The sequence below is a fragment of the Phasianus colchicus genome, chromosome 14, assembly GCF_987193195.1.
Source record: "Phasianus colchicus chromosome 14, bPhaCol1.hap1.1, whole genome shotgun sequence".
NCBI lineage: Eukaryota > Metazoa > Chordata > Aves > Galliformes > Phasianidae > Phasianus > Phasianus colchicus.
Window position 1 is genome coordinate 20211086 of NC_143449.1, and position 24594 is coordinate 20235679.

At 41.0% G+C, this 24594-nt stretch overlaps 1 protein-coding gene across 7 annotated transcripts; it reads left to right on the forward strand.

Moving 5' to 3' along the window:
- Window positions 1-164: 164 nt before the first annotated feature.
- On the forward strand, window positions 165-23226 carry ZC4H2 (zinc finger C4H2-type containing). Of its 7 annotated transcripts, XM_090150565.1 has the most exons (9): window positions 165-1735; window positions 4903-4962; window positions 5612-5686; window positions 6713-6760; window positions 10566-10737; window positions 11756-11928; window positions 12484-12646; window positions 13644-17729; window positions 22190-23226. In XM_090150565.1, exons 3-8 carry the CDS (start codon window positions 5634-5636, stop codon window positions 13755-13757), a joined length of 723 nt encoding a protein of 240 aa, XP_090006691.1. In that variant the 5' UTR covers window positions 165-1735; window positions 4903-4962; window positions 5612-5633; the 3' UTR covers window positions 13758-17729; window positions 22190-23226. The 7 variants fall into 7 exon arrangements, with proteins under 7 accessions (XP_090006691.1, XP_090006690.1, XP_090006694.1 ...); XM_090150564.1 differs by lacking the exon at window positions 165-1735 and having other exon boundaries at window positions 4893-4962; XM_090150566.1 differs by lacking the exons at window positions 165-1735; window positions 4903-4962 and having other exon boundaries at window positions 5196-5686; window positions 13644-13885; window positions 14102-17729.
- Window positions 23227-24594: the final 1368 nt, after the last annotated feature.

Sequence of the window (24594 nt, forward strand, 5' to 3'; positions counted from 1 at the left end):
CCGGAGGCAGCGCACGCGCCGCCCGCCCGCGGGAGCGCGCACAGCCTTCCGCTCCGGCCAGGCGCGAGGGCGGTGCGGCCGCCTATCCCGCCCCACTCGGCGGGGCGAGCGGCGGGCGCGCGCGGCCCCGGTCAGGCGCGGCGCTACGAGGTGTGCTGAGCGCTTCTCGGGCGCGTTTCGGCAAGAAAGGCCGCCATTAAGTTATTCTCTTGCTCGTGACCAACGTCTTACAGCTCAGGAGTCCCTCGGAAATAAGTCCTCGAGCGACTGATGTGCTCGAGTTACACAAAAGAATGGGAAAAAGGCTATCTAGTGCCCTTACTGAGATCAGTACGGTTGGGGGAAGGATGACGTGCAGTACCAGAGGCACTTTCCCGGTTTTGCAGATTAATGGGATGGAAAATGAAAGAAAAGACCTGACTGAATTCTGGAAGTGTGACTGAATACTAAGAGTGTGGCCAGCAGATCGAGGGAAGTGATCCTCCCCATCTACTCTGCTGAGCTGAGGGTGCATTTGGACTGTTGTGTCCAGTTCTGGGCTCGCTAGTGCAAAAAAGACAGGGATCTCCTCCCCCAGCAGAGGGCTACAAAGATGGCGAAGGGCCTGGAGCATCTCCCACGTGAGGAAAGGCTGAGTAACCTGGATCTGTTCAGCCTGGGGAAAAGAAGACAGAGGGGGGATCTGATGTTTATAAATACCTGAAGGGAGGTTGGAGGCAAATGGATGAGGCCAGTCTCTTCTTTATGGAGCATAGTGATAGGACAAGGACTAATGGACTAAAACTTCAACACAAGAGGTTCTGTACTAACATGTGGAAGAACTCCTTTAGGAGAGGGATGATGGAGCACTGGAACAAGGGGGTTGTGGAGTCTCCTTCAATGGAGATATTTAAGACCCAGCTGGATGCCTACTTGTGCCACGTATTGTAGAGTACCTGCTTTAGCAGAGGGGTTGGACTCTATGATCTCTTGAGGTCCCTTCCAATCCCTGCAGCTCTGTGGTTCTGTGAAATTTAGGTATATTTGGGCCTACCTTTGAAATGTGCCAAGAGTAGCATAATGCAGGAGTGTGAACTGCCAGATCTAAGCTATTGATGGATGTTCTTACAGCGTACTTTGAAGGATTAACCAAGGAAATCACTGATGCTTCAAGAGCTGATAAAATGATCTTAAGATCTCAGAGCTGGCATGCTGTTTGCACTTGTCAGTGTTGCTTGTGACTGCCTCTGGCTTCCCAAATCATCCTGAAAACAACATTTCACTTTGTCAAATCACAAAACCATGACACACTTATAATATTTCTCCTCTACGTGCGTGGAAGAAGTCCAGCAGATGTGATGATGAGTATAAGCTTTCTGTAATGAGGAAAGAACACAGAATGTAATAGCATTTTTTAAAGAAAATAGTGAATAAGTAAAAAGATATGCAGTAACATGTTAAATCCAGAACATACTGGGAAAAAAGTCACCATTACATCCAGCATTGTAGAATTAATTAGTGTAGTGAGGATGATTACAAAAGTGGTGTAGCGGAAATACTGAGTCACAGCCTGAAGCAGTGATGGAGCACATGGTGGGAAGACAAGGCCAGCCCAGAGGAGCTCAGGTGCATGCAATGTATCTGGGTGACGGAAAGGGTGGAGCCAGGATCCACCCTTTCCCAGCCCTCATTTAAGGGTTGGCAGTGGAAGTGAGGGTATTTTGCTGGAGGTCTCTGTGTAACAGGCCTTTTGAAGGTAAGTTCTTTCCTTTATTTCTGTGCTGTTATATTTGTGCAAGTTGTTGCTTGCTGTAGCATAAGATTTTGCTGCTCTGTTGTTACTGCTGCCGTTTCCACTGTGTTAGAGTGTTAAATGTGGGGGAGAAAAGTCGTTCTTGCAGTTCTGTGCTACTTGTTACAGTGATAACAGTATATGGACTGAAGAAGTAGTTAATTTTTTAAATGCAGTGAAGTTCAAACTTGTGCTCAGTATGTAGAGTAGTATGGTGGTACTGATTTTTGCCTGTAGTGAATGTCTCCTAGTTCCTGGTTTTAAAGGTTCAAATAGGAGGAAGGTTGAAGTGTTCAGGATCAGAAAATCAAAAGGTTTCTTTTTGAATAGCAGTTTTAAGTGTGTAAGTCCTTCAGCTTCTGTTGGAAAAAAAAAAACCAATAATAACTGTATGTTGGAAGAGAACAATTATTTTTATTTCCCCATATCTAAGTTTGTAGATAGCACCAGAATCGGCATGATACAACAGTGCTGTGATTTCAGAGCACATGAAGGACTATCTGTTTTATATACAAGGAAATGTGAAACACAGACATATGAAGATACTTGTCCCAATCCATGAAACAAAAGCTGCGTGCCACCAGTGAATGGTTGAGAGTTAACATCAGAGCTGAAAGAGTAATCTGGTTGTACAGATCCTTGACCCTCTGCTCTGCCCTTAGAGTAATATGCCTCATGACATCCAGATTTTACTTTGCAATCTCAGAGTGTACAAACACCAGAATACTGGTAAATCTCTCTGGGCTTTTCCTCACCTGGTCACCTACACTGACAGGAATGGTGTAAGTACATCCTTCTCTCTTTCTTCTGTCACTTTGCTAAAAGTTACACTGAAAAAGTATTCATAAATTTGACTGTAATAGAATAGCAATAGCAGTAGAAGCCACATACGAAAGTCCATATTATTCATTGATGAGGACAGGGAGAAAAAAAAAAAGCCCCATTTCCTGAACCAGCATGAGTTGAAAGAATATGCAAAGCAAATTCACTGTACTTTATAGGAAGCATAAGGTAGAGGGCCCAGGAAGACAGATGTGATGATTTCACAACTGAGAGAACAGTAGGATATGTTTGTTACCACAGCAGGCCCTGATTTCATGTGGATGTATGTAGAGCTCAAGCTAATTGCATGCTCCTAAAGATTGCTGTTTATCTAGAGACTGATTTAAAGCCTGCTGTAAGCAATGGCTATCTACTCTTATGAAATAGACTGCCTTAAGCCTTAATTCATTTTGAATCTTTCTAAGGATTGTTTCTGCCTTTTGTTATTCTAAAGCTAATGTTTTGTAGTTTTGCACAAATGTTAACACTTGAAGATGAGTAAATATATTTTTTCAGTGGAAAAAATAAGCAGGCAGCTGCATTGTACTGGTTCTAATGTCATACAGAAGTGTTAGAGTTTTCATGAATGACCTGATGCCAACCTGTCACCTTTCCTTCTGCAAACCTGAATCCCTTTTGTTACATAGAATATTTTACAGTTTTCTCATTTGCTTTAATTTTTGTGCCTGGTTTCTCAGTAGGTTCTTTGTGTTTGTTTTGAACTATGTATGTCATTTCCAAAGGAAACAAGTGGTACTTCTTTCATAGTTTTCATCTTAGCTCAGCTGAGTGTGTAAGAGAAAACTGTATGATTCCTCAACTACACTCAGTACATGACAAAGTTCTTGACAGTATTTGATATAAATACACAAGAAATTGAATGGTAATGCAGCTCATTTTCTTCAAATTAAATGAATGGGTGTATAAATATTTACAGATAAATGGGAGTACTCCTCTGAAGCCCCAAACAAACAAAAATCCCAGATGAGGTGTTTTTTCAGATCTGTTTTCCAGCCCTCCAAGCAACCATACGAATCTAGCACCTCATCCCTTTTCCAGACAAACTTTCTGGCTGCTCACCCTATCTCATTCTCAGTAATTCTTGGTGATGGGTTTTCCTCCTCTCTGACACATTCTTTCATTTTCTGGCCTTTGAGTGCTTTCTCTGGCATGAAAACCTATTGTGGACACTTGAATTCATGTTCGTGTACGATAGCTCATCCAGACCACAGGAGGGAATGTCTGAGAGGACACTGAAGAAGGTGACAAGAAGCAGGTTGCTGTAGCAGAAGGCCATAATCCACATAACTCATCGCTAATCATTGCAAAACCCCTGCCTCAAAGCAGGGATCTGCAGTACCTGGGTTAATGTGGACAATGTTATGTAAATAGTTAAGAATGATACGGAGAATCCTTTACTGTCCAGATGTCCTTTCCTACTGAAACACTCTGTAGTCAGAAACTTTACTGAAATCTGTCCAAACCTTTCTGTTTGGCTTATTTAATAAAATAATTTGTAGACTTTTCTCATCTGACTGGTGGATTATTTGCTATGAAAACTTTTTTTAACAGCTTTTACAGAGAGGATGACTCTTGTTATTACGAGCTCTATCTATTCCATCCAGAGTTGCTCAGAGCTGGAGTCAGAGCATGACCCTCCTGTGGCTCGCACTCTGCTTATTACCTCATAGTCTAGTCTCCTAGTATTCCAGGCACAGTCACATGTGAGGGGGATCAGTTTTCCTTTAGTCTGCAACTGTGTATGCAACGGACTCAAGACATTTAGTTCTGTGACCACAAATCTTGACTCAAGCAGATCAACCAAGTGCCATGTTACTTTGGCCACGCTGTCACGTTCAGATGCCTTTCATGTCCCCCAGAGCTCTTACCAATCTTGCTGCTTTCCTCTGTGTTATGTCCATTTTTACTTGCCTTCCATATATAACAGTTGGGTAATATATCCCACTTAATTGCCCTGTGCTCATTGACCTCATGCTACTGACTGATGGGTGGTCCATTGTATTCATTAGACTATGATACTGATGCTTGTATATGTAAACATACTTAAGTTGAAGATTTTATGATCCAGTTTCCCTGCTGTGTAGGCCTTGAGCTTTCATTTGTTGTAATGTACTGATCTTTCAACCCAGCATGACCATAAAAACTAGGGAACTGCTAAGTAATTGCTTAGGTATACTGGTGAAGAATCAGGAATTTTCTTCCTGAGGGATCCACAGAGTAATCTTTCAAAGTGCTGAGGTGTAAAACCACTGTCTTCAAAAAATAAACTGATGCTTTGTTCACAACAGAAACTGAAGGAAAATAATTACCTGTGTGAGGAATGGCTGGAAGTCTATTCAACAGTCCTTGTAAGTGCTCTGATATGCATGGCTGGAATGTCCTCAGAAATGCAAATGGTCTCTCTTCTCAACCTGGCGTTCACATACTGTTTTCAAAACTAAAAATGCTACGAATAATGGCAGAAATACAGAAGAAAATCCCAAAGAATAAGATATGTCTCTACTGGACTCCAGATGCACTCCTAAGTCAGAACACCTGGGAGAAAACAGCACAGTAGTAATAATGGCTATTGCATGCGTTGGTTTGGGGGGGAAGGGGAAAATACCTCAAAATCGCCAGCACATCAAATGATCACTTAGTGCTTATTCCGTGATTTTAATGAAATGTTAAATATTGCACAGACTTCAGGAGGGCACCTCGTTCCCTCTTTGCACTCCTAACAGCCTCTGACATAATAAGGCGTGACAAGCTGACTTTAAAATGTACTTGCAGGAAGAAGGGTGTGGGGGGGCGGCCCTGCTTTGCATTGTGGGTGTTGTAGTCTTTCTGCCGACTGTCTGCCTAGGCAGTTTGAGGAAGCTGGACTCTAAGTCCCATAGCTCCCACTAGAGCCTACCGCACAGGCTCAGAGACCGTATGCTAGGAGGGGGTGACTACGTTGTATCTATTGTATGTTTTCTTTTTTTTCCCTCTGGCATTTTGTACGTTTCACTGTAGATTTAAATCGGGAGTGAAAAGCATGGCAGATGAGCAAGAGATCATGTGCAAACTGGAGAGCATCAAGGAGATCAGGTATGTTTGCTTTGTGCTGCATCAGTTGCGTGAAGCAGCTTTCTCCTCGGGGAAGTAGAGTAGTTGCATCGATCTGAAAGTAGCTATTGTGCTACTGAGGGAAAGAAAACCATCCCAAGCTTTATGATAGGAGCTAAAAATACATATTTCTAGTTAGAAAAGGCACATCTGAAGCTGGGAAACGCCAGCGGAACGTGCAGCAAACAGCAGCGATGATCGTAGGTTTCCAGAGAATTAACTCAGTAATACCGTAACGAGAAGGAAAAACGTGTGGGTGGGGAAGTCAGATTCAGCCCCGCGCAGCTGGGGGAGAGGTGTTCGTCCGCGCGTGCTTTCTCTTAAGCTCTTTGGACTATAATTTCTCATCCCTAAATCTCTCTGTTGTAAATTTACTATTATGCCTCATGCAGTTGCACCATTCTCCCCCCGCCGGCAGGAGCCCTAACAGGCTGGGAAAGGAAGGGGTTGTCACGGAAAGCTGAGGATGGGTGTGCCCCAAAGAACGGCATGGAGTGTGTGTCTGAGCAGGACTGGGACGGCTGAGTGCAGCTGGGCAGAAACTCGTGGGTGGTCGTGGGGCCGCTCAGCTGCCAGGGCGGAGGAGTCTCTACTGCTCCGAGATTGCGGCCTGCGGGGAAGCGTGGGGTATATGTCTCTGCTGGAAGAGGGAAGCATCTGAGCCTATGAAGCAATCAGTGCCTAAGATTGGCAGGGAAAGATAGCAGAAACCTTTCTACCTGCTCTGACTAGCGCTCTGAAGAGATGATCAGGGCTGTGTGCCGGGGTGGCCGTGTGGTGGTGGTGATGGATAGGGAAACAACGACACTAGGCTTTTTCTGTCGTCATCTGGAGGATCTGCCACAAAGGCAGGCAACTGTCTTGCTCTGCTGTTCTGTGCAATGTGATACAACAGGAATTTGTATATAGTGCTCTCCATACAGCATATCTGACAGGATGCATTAAAAGAGGAAGGGATCATAGACACTAGTGCATGGCATCATTTGTTCAGAGGTGTGTTTTTCTAAGCTTTAGGTATGACATGCTCATTCTTGGACTTCGGACACTGATATTCAGGTAAGGCCTAAACTGTCGATATTTAGCAGAAATTAGTGTATCCAAAGCCAGAACAAGTGTGGGAAGTGATCTGAAATGAAGCTGAGAGTTGAAGGGTGAGCTGGTGATGGATAACCGTGCAAGTGGCAAGAAGTGGTACGTTCCTGGCTGAAGGGAGGCTATCAGTGGGTATGTTTGCAGTACAGGCAATGGACAAAGGAGCTGCTGCCTGGCTCTGCACGGAAGTTGCTGCAGAGGTGTCTTTCTGCCTGGTACTAGCACCTTTAATAAGCACTCTGTACCCATTTAATAAGGTGAAGAAGTCAACAGTGTATGGGCCTTTGCCTTTTTCATGCTATACCATGAAGATGAACAAAGATCAGGCAAAAATATTCTAGCATTCCAAGACTACATGTAGAAAAAGATGGGATAGTACATGCTTTGCAGAGTAAGAACAGTACTTTTCTACTCATATATTAGGCATGCTCTTTTAAAACATAGGTGTAGATATGACCTATTTGATGTCCAATTATTGTAACACTGAATTTAAATATCTAATTAAATGGCGCATTCTGTTTTCTGATAATGTATTTAACTAGTATGTTAACACTGCAGTTAAGATATTTTTTAGATTAGTTTATGGTATAAAATGCTGAATGTGACATGAATAGCTTTACTAGATGATGGTGTATTAATAAATTTGCTTGAAAATAAATTAAAACAAACAAAAATCCTGCTTGAGGCACTGATGTCAATTTTGAGTTTCCTTTCACAAAATGTGGCAAAAAACTACCTATTTAAAATATCCTTTCATTCTGTGAAGAAATTCATTCAAAATTACTATGAGACTTTCTTATGCTTACAAAGAAAATACACCTTTGATAGATTTGGCAGGCTTTAATTTGCATTCAGGGTACTATTCTACAGGCAGAGAAAAAAAACCTTGCTGAAATAAAAAATTGCTTATTTCTGATGGTGCTCTCTGTCACATATTAAAGGCAGCTCAGGTGGGTTTTTAATGGGATTCTAGAATCTGATTCTGAAAACCTACTTTCCTAGATGTGTACAAATATACACAGTTAGTAAGGAATTACTGCTGTCAGTAGACTATAAACCCCCAGTCCAGACATATCTGCACATACTTGTTGATATGCATTATGTAAATTAACTTAATCTTAGCTGTAAAATTAAGCAAATGTGTAAAGACTGGAACTCATTGTTCTGACCAGAAGATCAGAGGGTGTGTGTGAACTTATCCAGAGCAGATGCCTGCTTCACTGCTAAATGGCATAGTGGGACACAATTAGTTACTTCTGTTATCGTTGCAGTCTAAGAACTTAGAAGGGTAAAGAACAAGAGAGCAGATTTCATTAGGCAGTATAGAAATCACAATATTGTTTTTTTGTTTCAAAGCATCATTGCCTGTGGCCTGATGTTAATATAAAGGGCTTTAATTGTGTGCACTTTTATTTCCTAATACCAAAAGCTAATCATTTGAACTGAAATAATCCCCTGCAACTCATTTAGTGTAGCAGTTTGGTAGAAGATAGCTGTCAGTTCCTAATAACAGTGTGGAAGGTAATCTTTTTCCATCCTGTTAGGTGAATGCATGTGATAAACACAAGAGTGGATACTTGGAACAAATCCTCCTAGTTTCAGTGTTCAAAGCTGCCACTACTAAATGAATGCTTTAAATAAATGATGTCTGGTGAAAACAAGCATAAATGTTTGGATTATACTTTTCACAGGGTATTTACATGTATAAAATAGAGGACAGCAATGATCTCTTGCTAATATAACTCCAGTATTTATATGGCTAGTAAGTATTGCTGTATAGCAAATGGGGGGGGGGGGAAAAAACTTGCCAAATAAATGTTTGTCCATAAATCCCATTTCAAAATTGATTTATTCATCTATAAAAATTCGGTAAGTGTAAGTGCAATTCATTTTTGTTCAAAGGCTTTTTTTTAAAGTCGTACAGTGTATATTTTAAGAAACTTTGCTTATTTAGGTAATCTCCTCCTCTAGCTATGTGATGTGTTATCTTCACCTTACTTTTGATTTGTACTCAAGTTTCTGAGGTTGGAAAAGACCTCTAAGATCATCTAGTCCAACTGTCTACCCCAGCAATATTGCCCACTGAACCATGTCCTTAAGTACTGCATCTACCCTTTTCTTGAGCACCTCCAGGGTGGGTGACCTACATCACTTCCTTGGGCTATCTTTTCCAATGCCTAACCATTCTATCTGAGAAGAAATTCTTCCTGATATCCATCATACTGGTGAAATTATTTATGATACTATTTTTATCTATTGCAGCTTCATAAGCTCCTGAAGTGAGAGAGGGAACAACTGAAGCTGTAATTCTTGGAATAGATGGCCGCAGTTGGTTGTCCCAGGGACTGAGCCAGCTTTCTGTCATGGTCTTCAGCAATTGGTGAAAGCCTGTTGTGCCAATTCCCTCTACCAGTGATGTCTCAGGCAGTCAATAAAAGGATTACAAAAACTTGGGGCATAAGCATATGTTGCACTCATTGAGGCTAATTTGGAAAACAGGAACAAGGGGACAGAGAGGATTCACAGTCACAGTGTGAGCATCCCCAAGAAGGAGGGGGATCGAGGGTGAGCTCCTGTCAAAGTATAGAATCTAATATAGACACCTATCATGTACTTTAAAGAATAGTCCTCAGGCTAGCTCTAAAATTTTGTTGGAATGAGAGAAAACAGGAATTCTGTTAAAGCCAAAGATAACAAGGAAGACCTGAGATGATACTGTGCCATTAGTGTAACGGTGGGATCTTGCTATTAAGCAAACAGAATAGAGGGAGGATTTCTACTTGTACTTCTGATGTGCCCCTGCAGATAAGTAGAATATGCTTCTAACTGCAATTTGATGCAAAAAGAGCAAGAAAGGATGCTCTTCTTAAAACAGTGCCTTCTCAAAGTCTAGGCACTGTGGGAAAGGAAGTCATGCACCCTTTTCTAGGATTGGTGTGAAATCCATGTTCTTAGAATTTACTATTCATCTGATAGTCAGCTTCCTGTAATCTACAGAGTACATTCCAGTCAGCCTTACTGCTTATATTGAAATTGAATCAAACTTGCTCCACTTTGCGCGAGGGCAAGGAAGCTTAAATACAAACACGAACTCCCTTTTCCCCTGCCCTTTTTTACATTGTGTTTGTAGGAAGTCTACTGTGTAATGAACTTGGAAATAAATCTGGAGATAGTTGTAGTAGGTGTTACGTGGCTAAAAAGGAATTCTGCATTCTTGTTTGTTTCACAGAAGGTGAAGCAATCCTAGAACTCTTTTTATGTGCTTGAAAAGTGACATTGTAGGCTATTCTTATAAACACTTGAGTGTTGTTGGCTTATTGTTTATGGCATGTCATATTCTGACTTCCGGCACAGAGAAAATAACTAACATGTCACAAATGTGACCAAGAGCAAGAACGTGCTGTTTGCTCTGCTCAGCAAATTGGACAACTGCTGGATCACGACAGCAGTATGCTGTTCTGCTTCTTAAAGATGTCTGATGACTGAAACTCACACCCTCTAATTACTAGCTTTGAAGACAGATATGAACTGGGTTTCTAAATGTTTTTATTACAGATTGGCAAAAAATTAAAATAAAAAGAACCGGAATGCAGGATGTGTGCAGAAACACAAATATGTGAAAGGTACTAGATAAGTCTTATTTTTCACCCATGTCTATTACTGATGCCTGCTTCATGCATTTATTCACCTACAATGTGATGCCTCACAAAAATATTTTGCAATTACTTACTGTTGTTCCTTTGTATTTGTAATTTTTATTGGGATCCAGAAATAAGACTTTGCAGATGGAAAAAATAAAGGCACGTCTAAAAGCAGAGTTTGAAGCCCTGGAGTCTGAGGAGAGGCACCTGAAAGAATACAAGCAAGAAATGGACCTGCTGCTGCAAGAGAAGATGGCACATGTGGAGGAGCTGCGTCTGATCCATGCCGATATTAATGTGGTATGCAACAGTCCTGATGCAGACAGTCTGTGACAGTTGTATGTGAATAAGGCCGCCAGTTGTGGAATTGCACGTGTCAGTGTATGATTACTGGTTCAATTATTTGGACTTTACCACGCAACATCATTCTAGGATCCTACAAAGTAAATTTAATGTAGGAAATGTTTTTTTTTTTTTTTCCCGTCTGCTTTGACTGAGGTATTTTATGATGTTAGCATGGAAAGCATTTGGATTAAGGGGCTAGATGACCAAGTCCATTGTAGAACTTCACCAGTAGTCATAGTAACTTCATTCTGGCAGTCCCATAGAAAATGATTCTCTTAGTCTTTTCTGATTTAGCAGCTAGAGGCAGTTAGTTGGAATTTTTGACTGTTTTTTGTTTTGGAAGAAAAAGTATTTTAGGAAAATGTGTGATATTTGTGAAGCTGTTAGAAAGAGCTGATCTTCATCTTTTAGTGGAACCACTAGACATTACCTCAGTACAGTAAGAAACACCAGCCTGAAGGAAATAAGAGAAAAACAGCTTATAAAGGGGGAATATTAGTCAATTAGAAGGGCTAAGTGGAGAGTTCATTACGTTAGGGCACTGATGTGACTGTACAGTGATTCTTAGCTCTGAAGGTATCTGTGCTTTGCACCAGAGATAAAGCATTCTCACATTACAAGCAAGTACAAGCTATGCTTTGGATGAACAGACTGCAAATATTTTTCACTTGAAGTTTCTGTTCCTCTACCCAGTTGCATAACTTTTCTCAGTAAGTTTCATTCTCTCTCTCTTTTCTCTAACCTAGTCTTTTTCTGCCTCTTTTTCCATTTACTGCAGTAAGAGAAACAGGAACCTTTTCTTAGCTTGCTAATTCTAACCAAAACTCTTTGCTTGACTATTGTGTTGTTTCCAGTCTCTTCTAACTTGGGTGAGAAAAAGCTTTTCTTTTTGACAGTTTCTTTGCTCAGAGAGCTTTTGAAAGAATAGTCCCTGACTATTTAAAAAAAAAACATATTCATTCATCTGTTTCAGATGGAGAATACTATCAAGCAGTCTGAGAATGATCTCAATAAACTCTTGGAATCTACTCGTCGCCTGCATGAGGAGTACAAACCCCTAAAGGAGCATGTAGATGCTCTGCGAATGACACTGGGCTTGCAGAGGCTGCCAGACCTGTGTGAGGAAGAAGAGAAACTGTCCCTTGAGTAAGTCTCCAAAGCAAACGCTGTCTGGCTTTACACCATTTTTTGATTCTACTGATTATTTTGCCATTTTATTTTTATTAGTAGATGGAAGAAAGGATTTAAGAGCCATTGGATTTTTTCAGAAATACAGTTTTCTATTGAAAGCAGCCTGAAACTACAAAGAATATATAAATCTTTTGCATTAAAATATTAACTTTAACAGAATAAAATACAAAACTAGATTTTCATAAGTGAATCTAACACTATTAAAGCTTAAGTATGTACACTATATATTTTATAGCCTATTAGATTTATATTCAGTTATAAATCAAGATGTATTAGAAACTGGAAGTTGTTGCGATTCTTCTGAAATCTATCTGATGTGTACAAATAGAAAGGAAAATAGTAAGAGTTATATTTACAGACTAAATGTGTCTAAACATAGGCAATTTTACTCTAATGGAGGAACATAACATGGAAATATAAATCATATACTTTAACACAAAATATTCCATAAAATAATGGCGTAGTCCAGAAGGTGCTTATTTTTAATTATTTATTTATTTATTGGTCTAGCTACTTTGAAAAGCAGAAAGCTGAATGGCAGACAGAACCACAGGAGCCTCCCATCCCAGAGTCTCTGGCTGCAGCTGCAGCAGCAGCCCAACAGCTGCAAGTGGCTAGGAAGCAAGATACCAGACAGACAGCAACATTCAGACAACAACCACCTCCAATGAAGGTTAGGAAATTGAATGTGCTATTTTTTCTTTCGTGTCATTGGAATGTACAGTGCTTATAAACTTGGTCAGTATTTACAAAAAGGAAAAACATGTCCTGATGCTGATCTTTTCTGTAGGGGTTCATATCAGTAACAAGTAACAACTCCAGTAGACTTAAACTGGTAGCACCAGTCATCAGGGATTAAGGACAAGGCTCTGCTTTACTTGACTTTTATGACTCGGGACTCTCCATAGCAGTGCAAGACTAATGTGTGGATTAATTCAGCCTAACCATAAGCACTTAAGAGAGGTGTACTACATCCCATCAACAGTTACGCTCAGCTCTTTCTGTAGTCGGTACAAAAAATATAAATGTAATTCTGTAGGGGTATCTATCCCACTCAGGTTCTAAACATTCACTGACTAGGGGGTTAAACTGAGGTAAGTATACTTCATAGTTATGTACTTCATGTTTAGGATTAGGTCAGCAAACACCTTTCTGAGAGCAGTATGCTTCATTCAAATGGAAGTTAAAGGGCTTAGTATGAAACAGAACAGTAGAGTGCTGTGTCTTGTGTTAAATATGTAGACTTCATCTAATCACCCTCTCTGCCTTGAATTCTGTGAAACTGCAATCAGTTTTCACTGTAACGTGCGACTCAGTGTGATGTTACTCATGTAGACATCTTTAGAACATGTGGAAAGCTTAAACAAAAATTTCATGCTGAAATTATTAAAAAACAAAAACAAACAAACAAAAAAAAAAGAGAGAAAAAAACAGGCCTAAATCATGTGCTTGCTGAGATGTAGTTTCACTTCAGTGTGAAACAATGTGGTCTTGTTTTTCAGTTGGCCTTGTTTTTCAGAGACCTGGAAATAAAAATTGGCATTGGTTTGCCTTTGAAAGTAAGAAGCCTTTGTTATTCTGTACTATATCTTAGAATATGATACCCAATAACTAATGCATCAGTGCCGCTTTAAATGTTTATAACAGAAGACTGCAATGTTGCATTTCAGGCCTGTTTATCCTGTCACCAACAAATTCATCGGAATGCACCAATATGTCCACTCTGCAAAGCAAAAAGCCGATCTCGGAATCCCAAAAAGCCCAAAAGGAAACAGGATGAATGAAACTCAGAAAACTGCTGAGCAAAGTGTGACCTTTTCCAATACCATTCCAGTAGAACTGTAAATGTGGCCAGACTTTACTGAAGTACAGACACAAGTATGACCAACTCATTGTTTTCTATCAATGCAATGTAAGCACAATGTTTCTGTTCTGTTTTGATTTTGTTCTGGTCCTTAGGATGTTTTAGGAAAATAAGTATTAATGGTGCTACAGTTTAATGTTTCAATCATTCCATTTTTTGGATTCCTAAGCAATATAGAATTCTTATGTGAGTGTCCTAGACATCAGGCTATGATTATTGGCCAAATGCAATATCACAGATACTTCTATGTCCTGTTTTTCATAGAGTCATAGGATGGCTTGGATTGGAAGGCACTTCAAGGATCGTGAAGCTCCAACCCCCCCGCCACATGCAGGGCCACCAACCTCCAAATTTAATACTAGACCAGGCTGCCCAGGGCCCCATCCAACCTGGCCTTGTACACTTCCAGGGATGGACAGGGCAACCACAGACTCTCTGGGCAGCTGTTCCAGCACCTCACCACTTCATAGGAAAGAACTTCCGCCTGGATCCAATCTAAATCTTCCCTCCCTCAACTTAAAACCATTTCCCCTAGTCCTGCTATTATCTACCCTTTCAAAGAGTTGACTTTTAAAAGTAGATGTTATCGAAAAATTACTCAGTTTTCTCCTGATAACAAGAGATCATTTGAAATGCAGAAAAAATGGTTGGTTTGTTTTACTAAAGAACAAACTGTTTTCCAAGCTAGTAAGATTGTATAGCCTTAGGTATCAAATATTGTAGGTTTTTTTCCCTTTTCTTTTTTAATTCAGGGGAAAAAATGTTTACGCGAGAAATCAGTTCATTAAGAACACAAGTGAATTTTCATTTACTGAGTTTGACTGTACTTTCAATCAAATTTGGCTTAAAGTTTGGAAGAGGGATCCAGTTATAGGCTGTGTATGAATTACTAAAAATGACAAGATGTTGAAGCATTGCACATGATAAGATGGTATTACTTTTAGCAATACCAATTGACTGAAACAAATACAGTAGTGGTCCTTCTAGATTCTAAGGTAAATCCAATATGTTCACAGACTGCAACAGTAGCCATTCTGCACAGCTCCTCTTTCCAGATTCTACAGCAAAAATCTCCTTTGGCAGACATCCTTGACTCGATTACAGGGAAGTTCAATAACATGTACTGGGAACAGTGTCAACTTAAAAATCAAGCAGTTCATCAGAACTGTTGTGTTTTCGTGGTTTTTTTTTTTTTCCCCTAACCAAAACTTCATATCGTTGTATCTTTTAATAAGCCATTTTGAAATTAGTTTTATTTCAGTCCATGTTTTCTTCTTTCTCTGCATATGTACCAGAAGAATCCTGACTGCAGGATTCTGCAGTCCCTGTATCTGTTTCAGCTCATGTAACTGTTTGTCATGTAACAGTACATGTCATGTAACTGAGCATGGTAGTAACCCAAGTATGGAGCTGGGACTTCTGACTTACCTATTTCTAATTCTAGTTTTGTCACCAACATGGTTGATCTTTGGTACTGAATATTATTTTCACTGACTTCAGGAGATTTTTTTTTTTTTTTTTTGTAGCCCAAGTTTTCTTCTACTACTGTCTTAGTATGGTGATACTGGGAAATTTGCTTGTTAAAGAAGAACAGTGAAGCCTTGTAGTCACTGGTCAGAACTGTGCCATATGGTGGGGACTGTATAAATTCACACAAAATGATTTTGCTGGCCAAGTCACATATATTGCCATTAATTTCCAAACTCTGCCAAAAAGTACACAAGTATTTTATTGAATATAGTTCTATAATTTATGCCGAGTTCAGTCAGTTCTCTCTCATTTTAATGTTTCATAACCAAATAAACATCTGTAAGCAGGGCAGACAGAGTGTGGACTATATGCCACTGAAAAGATGTAAAGAATGAATTCTGTAAGCTCTATTACCTAGAGTTGTTCTCTGGGAATTAGTGATAATGGAGGATGGCATGACCCCATGCTATCTTTACCACATGGCAGTAATGCCCCAACTCTCTATCTTCATGCATATTTCCTAACACAAACTGTGTTCTGGTTTTAAATGTCAGAGAGACTGTATGCTGTGTACCCTGCTCAGAGCAATTCCTGCTGAGTTTAAAGGAAGATATACACAGGGCTAAAGACTAGCATACGGACTCCTTCAATCTGCATGCATTAAAGCAGCATACCTTTTGTAATAGATATTGTTAAATTTAAGAACTAGTGACATTGGAGAATGAGTGAATGGCTTGCAATGAAGTAGTGTGTATAGAAGTGTAGACTTTTAGAACTGATTTACAGTCCTGAAATAGATGGAGGTTAGTCCTAGCTGTTCTTATTTCACTATTGCTATGCCAGGTTCTTTATTTCTTGGGCATCTCTAGAGTTCTAGACTGAAGCATGCTTAAGGATGCACCATTTCCTAATTTTGTATGACGGTTTTGTACTATTGCTTTTGTTTTAAACTAGTCTCTTGTGCCCTTGTGTTTGACAAGGTTTTGTTATTTTAAAAAAGAAAAATGTGTATGACATACTGTATTTCTATTAATCACATATTACTGTTTACAAATCTGTTGCACATCCTTTCTGAAGTTCAGTCATATGAGTAGTGAGTTTTTGTTGAGAAAGTCAAACTCTTCCAATGAGATAAAAATCCATATAATATATTAAAGGGTCTTGAGGGCGGAGGGTTGGAGAGAAGCATTATCTTTCTTAGGGAACTGGTAATCTGTCATCTGACAGGCAGTTCTAATTAAGGAAAACTGAAGAGCTCTTCTGGTGACAGCCTTCCTCCCAGGCGTCTTTCTTGAGAGACAATTACGAAATACTGATTCCTTGATCTGTCAGAGGAGGCAGCTATCTGATGAACAGTTTTTATTACAGAACTATGATATTTCTGCTTTCTGAAGCAAAAATGGCCTCTTCATTTGTACCTAAAGTTCTTTCAGGATGTTTCTTCACTTCACTTAAATTCATTCTTATTTAGGTTAAATTATCTTAATAGCCACAAAGAAACCCTTGCCACATATGCTGAGGGGCTGTTTAAGCCTTGAATCCCTTAGGAGACTTTTATATTTCTAACCTGTGGTTTGACCCCGGTCGTTCCCTTTTCCAGGTATATGTATACAGGATTTGCTATGGTTGGTTCCTGGGGTCCTTCCTCAGTTTTTCATCTGCCTTGAATGGTATAGTCCTGTTCTTCTGCAGCCAAATGGCAAGGAGTTCACAAGCATCTCCCTATTCCCACCATCCAATTTAAGCTCATGCTAAAAGGATGAAAGCATTTTACTGTGTAAAATGGCTTTACTATAAAAAATACACATAGCGAGCCTGGGGTTGGTCAATTACTGAAACTTTACTGCTAAGGACTCCATGATGTATAAAGAAAATGTAAGTCAAATTCTAATAATTGCACTTAATGAATTTATCTTTGGCTTTCTAAACAGTGCACGTGGCTTTAAGTTACATTACCTACTTTTGAAAGAATAGCCATTGGTGTGCTATTTTAAGTATCAGACTATTTAAGAAGTCAGGACTATACTAGCAGTTTAAATAAATGAAAGTGCTTTCCCTTATTTTACAGTTTGCTAAGTCCCTTGAATTAGATTTTCATTTTAGCTTTTAGGCATTTTAACAATACCTGGAGTGTTTCAATGGTTTCTGATGTTTCTGTGTTAATGTATTTCGTTCCTCTGACCGGGATTGACCTGTTAACTTCTCTGTACAATGCTTTTTAATAAAATTTTGTTTCATGTCATGCTTTCTCCTCTCCTCCCACCCCCCCACATCCCCTCCCTGCTCTGCTCACTGCGGCACTGAGCCAAGTGGCAGCCACGGGAATAGAGAAAAGCATCTCTGCAGTAACCAGTGTGTGGCGTAAGTCTGCTGATCGTGATGGTATTTAAGCCTCCGAGCAGTGATGCATGGAAAAGTGGAGGTAAGTGCTGAAAACCCAGAGCTTTTCAGTGTGCCCTAGAATGCTCTGGTGTGGCCCGGTGAGCTCTGGGAGCAGTCTAGTGTAGCTGTAGGAACAGCTCTGAGATTGGTACCCTCATTGCAATGTTCTCTGAAAGCAGCAAATGCCACAGTTACCTTTGAGTCAAATGAGCTGAGCAGCAGTGCGCTGCCATCGCAAATGCTGTTGTGATCCAGAGACAAGTTTGAATCAGACCACCTGCAGCTACTTTTGTTACACAGACTTAATTTGTCATGATATGATTTATGATGGCTAATATAATATTAAATTGCATTTAATTTGGTAAGCTGCTGTAGTTCATAAAACTTGCATAGTGAGTAGGAAGATGCTAAGCACCCCAAAAGTACACCTTTTACATGTAAATGTCATTTGATGTTTACTGTCTTTGGTTTTCTGAGTATGTTCTCTTCTAATATATTTTGTTTTGAAAGGAACAGTCACAGATTTTTTTGTGTGTGTGTTCTGAATTACACTACAACTCAAGGTAGAATTCAAAGATTCAGATCCAATGCGCTGGAGCAATTTCTGATGCTGAATCCATGAAAGCAAGTTCAGGTGGTATTCAGGAGTTACTCCAGGATGATGATCTGCTATTGGTTTTCAAGCAGATAGGAGTTTATTAATAATACATAATACTATATTCCTTTTTCAGTTGTTTTTTTCTAATCTGTGTTTTTCTAATATAATAGTATGCAATCTGTGCTTGGAAAGTATTTTTTTTAATAACTGTCAGGTGGCAATAGCAGCAGAACACTGGGCTATTGCAGGGGGAAGGCCAGAGGAACAGAGGACAGAAGGATTTCTGAGCTTCTGCAGAGCAAAGAGCTCAAGGAACTGGTGCAGTCCATGCAGGCCTTTAGGATTGGAGAGTGTTTGGTAAGGACAATCCCCCAGGCCTCAGCTGGATAAGCTTTCTCTGTGTGCCCAGATTGTAGGCTGTGCAGCTGTGCCTGGCTGCGCTGCTCCAGCCCAGAGCCCACTGCCTGTAGCTGTAATCCTTGCTTCCTTCCCTCCTGCACAAAGCTCCAGGGGTTGTCCTGCAGATCTCTGTCTGCCCCCAGGATGCTAGAGGAGACTTTGGCAATGGGACAGAGGAGTGCTAACATCCTCGTTTCCCTCTGCCTGGGAAGCAGTGGGTGCTCTCATTGGATGAGACACAGAGCCACACTCTGATTGGTTGGGCTGAAAAGGAGGAAGTAGCACCACGTTCTGATTGGATGGAAAGCACCTATGCCTTCTGTTTAATTGGGCTGAAAAGACTTGGAAGCAGAGCCATGATCTGATTGGTTGGGTTGTAAAGGCTGGGAAGTTATGCCAGGCTCTGACTGGCTGGGCTGAAAAGGGTGTCATGATTTGCTGTGCTCTGATTGGTTGGGCTCAAAAGGGCAGCATGCAGCAATTTCTCTGATTTGTTGGCCTAAAAAAGGGTGGGAAGCTGTTCTGTTCTCTGATTGGTTTGCCTGAAGTGTTGAAAGTTCTGCGATGCTCTGATTGTTTGGGGGTGTAGTGGGTGGGAGGTTGTGCTGTTGTCTGGTGGACTGGTCTGGAAAGGCCCAGAAGCAATGTCATGCTCTGATTATTTGGGCTGAAAATGGCAGGATGCAGCAATGTGCTTTGATTGGTGGGGCTGAAAAGGGGAGGGAACTAGAGTTGTGCTCTGATTTGTTGTGCTGAAATGAGCAGAAAGCTGTGCTGCACTCTGGTTGGTTGGTCGGAAAAGAGCGATATGTTGCTGTGCACTCTGGGCTGAAAATGGTGGGATGTGGTAAAGTGCTATGATTGGTGGATCTGAAAAAGCCAGAATGAAATGCTGTGTGCTCTTATTGACTGGGCTAGAAAGGGAAAGAAGTCTTGCTGTCCTTTGGTTGGGCTGAAAGGGGGTGAGATCTGATAACGCGCTTTGATTAGCAGGGATGAAAAGAGGTGGGATGTAGCACTGTACTCTGAGCTGAAGGGGGGGCTGGGTGGGATACAGCAGTGCTCTCTGGTAGAGCTGAAAAGGGCAGAAAGCTATTCTGCACAATGATTAGTTGGGCTGAAGGTGGGGGTAGGATCTGCAATGCTGAGTGGCTGAACTGAAAGGGGTGGGATGTGGCACTGTGATCTGATTGAGTTGAAATGGGCTGAATGTAGTGCTGTGCTCTTATTGGTTGGGTTGAAAAGGGGTGGGAAGTAGTGTTATGCTCTGATTGGTTGAGCAGAAAAAGCCGGGAAGCTCTGCTATTTTCAGACTGGTGGTGGAGAAAAAGGCAGGGGGTAGATGAAAAGTTTTGTATTCAGTCAGTTACCCGCTGTGATTGGACAAACTCTTTGACAGGGTGGAGCTGAGATAGTTGAAAAAGATCATGTTCTGTATGGAGAAGCTGTTGAAAAATCAGCAACATAGTATTACTAAGAGTACAAAAAGTGTGTGTGTGTGAGACACCATTCCATATACAGATAGACATGCAATACTAAAAACATTTACACACAACAAGTTGTCTTCCCCTTCCCCCACCCAGTACTTTGTATTTAATATATAGATACATTAAAGTCATTGTGTACTTTTGTGCCAGAGAAGACATTTGGCAGTGGGAGTCCCAGCACCCTGTTTTCCCTCTGCTTGCAGCTCTCACCTCCTCAGCCCTACAGGGCTCCCGCCTGAGCAATGGGAATGGTCTGGGGAAAAGGGTGTACTGGCAGGAGGGACTGCTGTAGCTGGGGAGGGTTGTGATCTTTCCACAGATGCAGCAGGACTGGAGAAAGGCAAACGAAAAGCTGCAGCAGAGCCTGATGGACCTGCACAACTCTATCTCAATTTGGGCTCCATCAGCAGAGGGGTGGCCAGCAGGGACAGGGAGGTGATTATCCCCCTCTACTCTGCTCTTGTGAGGCCCCATCTGGAGTACTGCATCCAAGTGTGGAGCCCCCAGTACAAAAAAGACAGGGAGCTGTTGAAGAGGGTCCAGAGAAGGGCCACAAAGATGATCAGGGGACTGGAGCACCTCCCCTATGAAGACAGGCTGAGGGAGCTGGGCTTGTTCAGCATGGAGAAAAGAAGGCTGCAGGGTGACCTCATTGCAGCATTTCCATACCCAAAGGGAGCCTACAGAGAGGAGGGGAATCAACTCTTTGAGAGGGTAGATAACTGCAGGACGAGGGGAAATGGTTTTAAATTGAGGGGGGGGAGATTAAGGTTGGATGTCAGGGGGAAATTCTTTACAGAGAGAGTGGTGAGGTGATGGAACAGCTGCCCAGAGAGGCTGTGGATGCCCCGTCCATCCCTGGAGGTGTTCAAGGCCAGGTTGATGGGGCCCTGGGCAGCCTGGTTTAGTATTAAATGGGGAGGTTGGTGGCTCTGCATGTGGCAGGGGGGTTGGAGATTCATGATCCTTGAGGTCCCTTCCAACCCTGGCCATTCTGTGATTCTGTGAACTCTTGTGACATCTTGCAAGAGGTAGCTGCGAGGCATCAATTTTTTCTATGCAGGATAATTAATATTTTCCATCTGTAAATTTAGGTGGAGAACTGCAGTTTTCATTAGTGTTTGTGGAAACAATGTAATCATCTACTCAAAACTGTAGCTTTGTGCAGTGCCTGCCTGTAGATTTGTTAGGGTTTAAAACTACCTGTTTTATTGCATTAAAAACAAACAAACAAACAAAAAATAAACTGTGGAGTGCAAGAAAGACATTTGTAAACAAGTACATTAAAATACAAACAAGACAGAGGCTGAGAGAACATTAATATGGCCCTACTCTTTTGGCTAACATAAGGACAGCTCTCAGCACCAGGCCTTAGCCTGAATAAGATCTTCAGACACCCTTATCTATCCATATGTGAGCAGGTATTTTTTCAGTCTTACCTAGTGCTGGAAATGACAGTATCTCATGTTTGCTTCATCAATGTGGTTCCTGTGGTCTATTTCCCATGATGTTTGCAACACAGTTCTAGAGTAGCCCTGGATTAGCACTTTTCCCAACTTTGTCTTGTTTGCAAACTCTTCCATATTTGAGTTGCTATTGTTTTTGTAAGGAATGGTATATTAGTGACTGAAAAAGTGCTTTTTGAGCCAGTTATGCTCCGTGATTGGGTTCTGCTGGAAGAAGCTGCTTCTAAAACTTTGTCAGGGTGGAGCTGAGTTGGTTGAAAAATATCACATGTTGTAGAGAAATCTTGCTGATAAACTAGCACCATGGTAAGACTACGAGTGTAAAAAGGATGTGCTGTCACTGTACTGTATACAGATGAACACTCCATACTAAAAAGTATGTGTATCTGTACAGAAAGTTGTCTTTTTTTTTTAATCCGTATTTTCTATTTTATGTATAGATACAATGAAGTGTTTGTGTACACCCACACGTTGCCTTGCTCTCTCTTTTACATTTGTTGTGAGTCACTAAACCCCTGACTGCCTCCTTGTGTTGTCAAATTTTCCTTAGGAATTCTTGCCATTACCAAAGCAGTAGATGGCAGAGTTACTGGCCATACCCTGAGTGCCTTGTGTTTGCCAGATGTTGGGCTGTATGGATTCACTCCAGAATGTGTGGAGACATAGTAGCAAGAGCTGGCAGAAGTCAAGAGAAGAAAAATGGAAGCAGGTGAACCTCAAATAGCTAACTGTTAGTGCAATAAATTTAAGATTATTGCATGTAGAATGGAAGCCAGAGGGGGGGGGGGGAGCCTTTGGGGAGAAGACTTTTGCATTATGAATGTCTTGTTATTAGAATCTTGCATTATTGGAAATTGAGGCTGCATTGTAATCTGAAGAAGTCTTTATTTAAAAAAAAAATAGAGGAAAATAAAAAGTTAACAGCAAAATATTCTCCACTTGTAGAATGTGTTGTGCTTAGGTAGTTCTTATAATAGTTCACTGGGATCTCAGACATTTCTGGTTTGAAGGAAGCCACTCTGTGTACATATTTCCTTGCTGTAATATTTGTATATGGGAAAGGTAGACGTGTCTGCTTTCAACACACTGCTGTTTCTGCTTTGAGAAGGCAGTGGCAGTGAATGGGTGAAACACTGGGTGAGAGGAGGCTATCATTATTATCATAACCAGCAGACCAAAGAGGGAGGATGGGATGAACTGGCTGAATTTGTACAGAATGACACAGCTGTCATGGGGAGGACACCTGAGTACATGCTCTTTTTCTCATAAATTGAAGTTGCCACCTATAGCAGAAATACAAAGTCTTGAAACAGTGGCTGAGTACCTCGTGGGAAGGCAGGGCCAACCCATGGGAGCTCAGATGCATGCAATTCTGCTGAGTGACTGGAAGGGCTGGGGCTATGATCCAGCCCTTTTCAACCTCATTTAAGAGTCGGCAGTGGAGGTAAGGCGATCTTGCTGGATATTCCTCACTACCTGAGGCCTTCCAAGAGTAAGCAGCTTTGTCTTTTGTTTCTGTGTCCACGCCTGCTGCTTTTGGGCTTGTCCTCGCTTGCTGCAGCCTAGGACTTTGCCACCCTGCTATTATTGCTGTGTTTTCCCTCATGTTACTGTATTGCACCACCATTTCACTCCTTATTCCAACTTTAAGAGATGATGTTTCACTGCAATAGTAATGTTAACAAGCTTTGTAGCTTATTTTGCTACCTTTGCACATCAAAATCTATATGTCTTGCTGCAGAAAACTTGTTCTGTTGGTAAAGGGGTACAGGAATGTGTTGTTGCTGTTTACAAGTAAGGCAACTTGTAAGTTTCTCTTGAGAACAATAGAGAAGCCACTGTAACATCCCTGATTTTGAAGCTTCAGACTTGCTCTCTAGGCTGTCATTTGTCAGGAATTCAACTCCAGAATGAGTTTTTTGAGGAAACAAGTGCCAGCAATCACTCACATCCAGGTCTGAAATCCCTACTGTTCTGTTTGAAACTCATACTTGTCAGTTGCTCTCTATACGTGTGCTTACTGACTAGTTTTGTTCAACACAAATTAGATATGTTATTAGATATGTGCCACACAATTAGATATGTTCTCTTCATTTTGCAAATTATTGAAAGATATTTCCTTCTCCCAAATGATCTCTGTATATAATTTGCTTCTCTTTGTCATTATATGTGCAATAAACCCTCTTCAAGCAGAATTGCAGAGAGAAAAAAATGTTTGAAAAACCTTCTCATATTGTTTCATCATCTGATTAGGTGTTTTGGAGATAGACTTACGACATACTTTGTATTGTCCTTTATGTTAGCAATTTATCATCACATGGTATTAGTGCTGTGATTCCTCAAGTGCTGAAGAGAGGCAACATGACTTTCAGCATGCCTGGGTAAAAGTCTCTCTTCTCATTTGTCCAGGGATTTGGAGAATTGACAACATTAAAATGGATGGTGTGGTTATTCAGCGTAAGGTTGGGCACATTTACAGGAGAGTAATGGGAAAAAAAATCTTTCTCCAGTGTTGTAACTGAAATGTTTGCAAGTGAAGTATATCCTTTGCACTCTGTTCCCACTTTACTTTGGCCTGTGGACCCCTGTTTGTTCCTGTCTAGAACCTCAGAATTGTAATTACGTCTCTTTAATTTGAGAATTGAAGCAAGTGCTTGTTTTCTGGTTTTGGTCCCAGTGGCATGGCTATAAACAGAGAAAGGCATATCAAATGCATTTGGATTACCTGTGAGCACACAAGGACAGGGTAGTGAAAGCAGAAAAGGCTCCCTGATGGTTTTCTGGGGGTATTTCTTGGTAAACATTTTGGGTAGCACTGTGGGAATCAAATGTTGTTTCTGCATTAGAATTGGATAATATTTTATTTCATGGTCTCCGCTGCCATAGTTCTTTTTGGGAGTCTTTCTACTTTACTTGGGGGGGGAGGGAGAGGGTCTCTGATAGTTTACATCGCTT

Excerpts from the sequence above, each read along its gene's own strand:
- ZC4H2 (XM_090150565.1), top strand. The coding sequence starts at position 5,634 with ATGGCAGATGAGCAAGAGATCATGTGCAAACTGGAGAGCATCAAGGAG. Across the intron at positions 5,687-6,712 it reads GAGAGCATCAAGGAGATCAG|CTTTAGGTATGACATGCTCA; the intron begins GTATGTTTGCTT and ends TGTTTTTCTAAG. Across the intron at positions 12,647-13,643 it reads AACAACCACCTCCAATGAAG|GCCTGTTTATCCTGTCACCA; the intron begins GTTAGGAAATTG and ends GTTGCATTTCAG.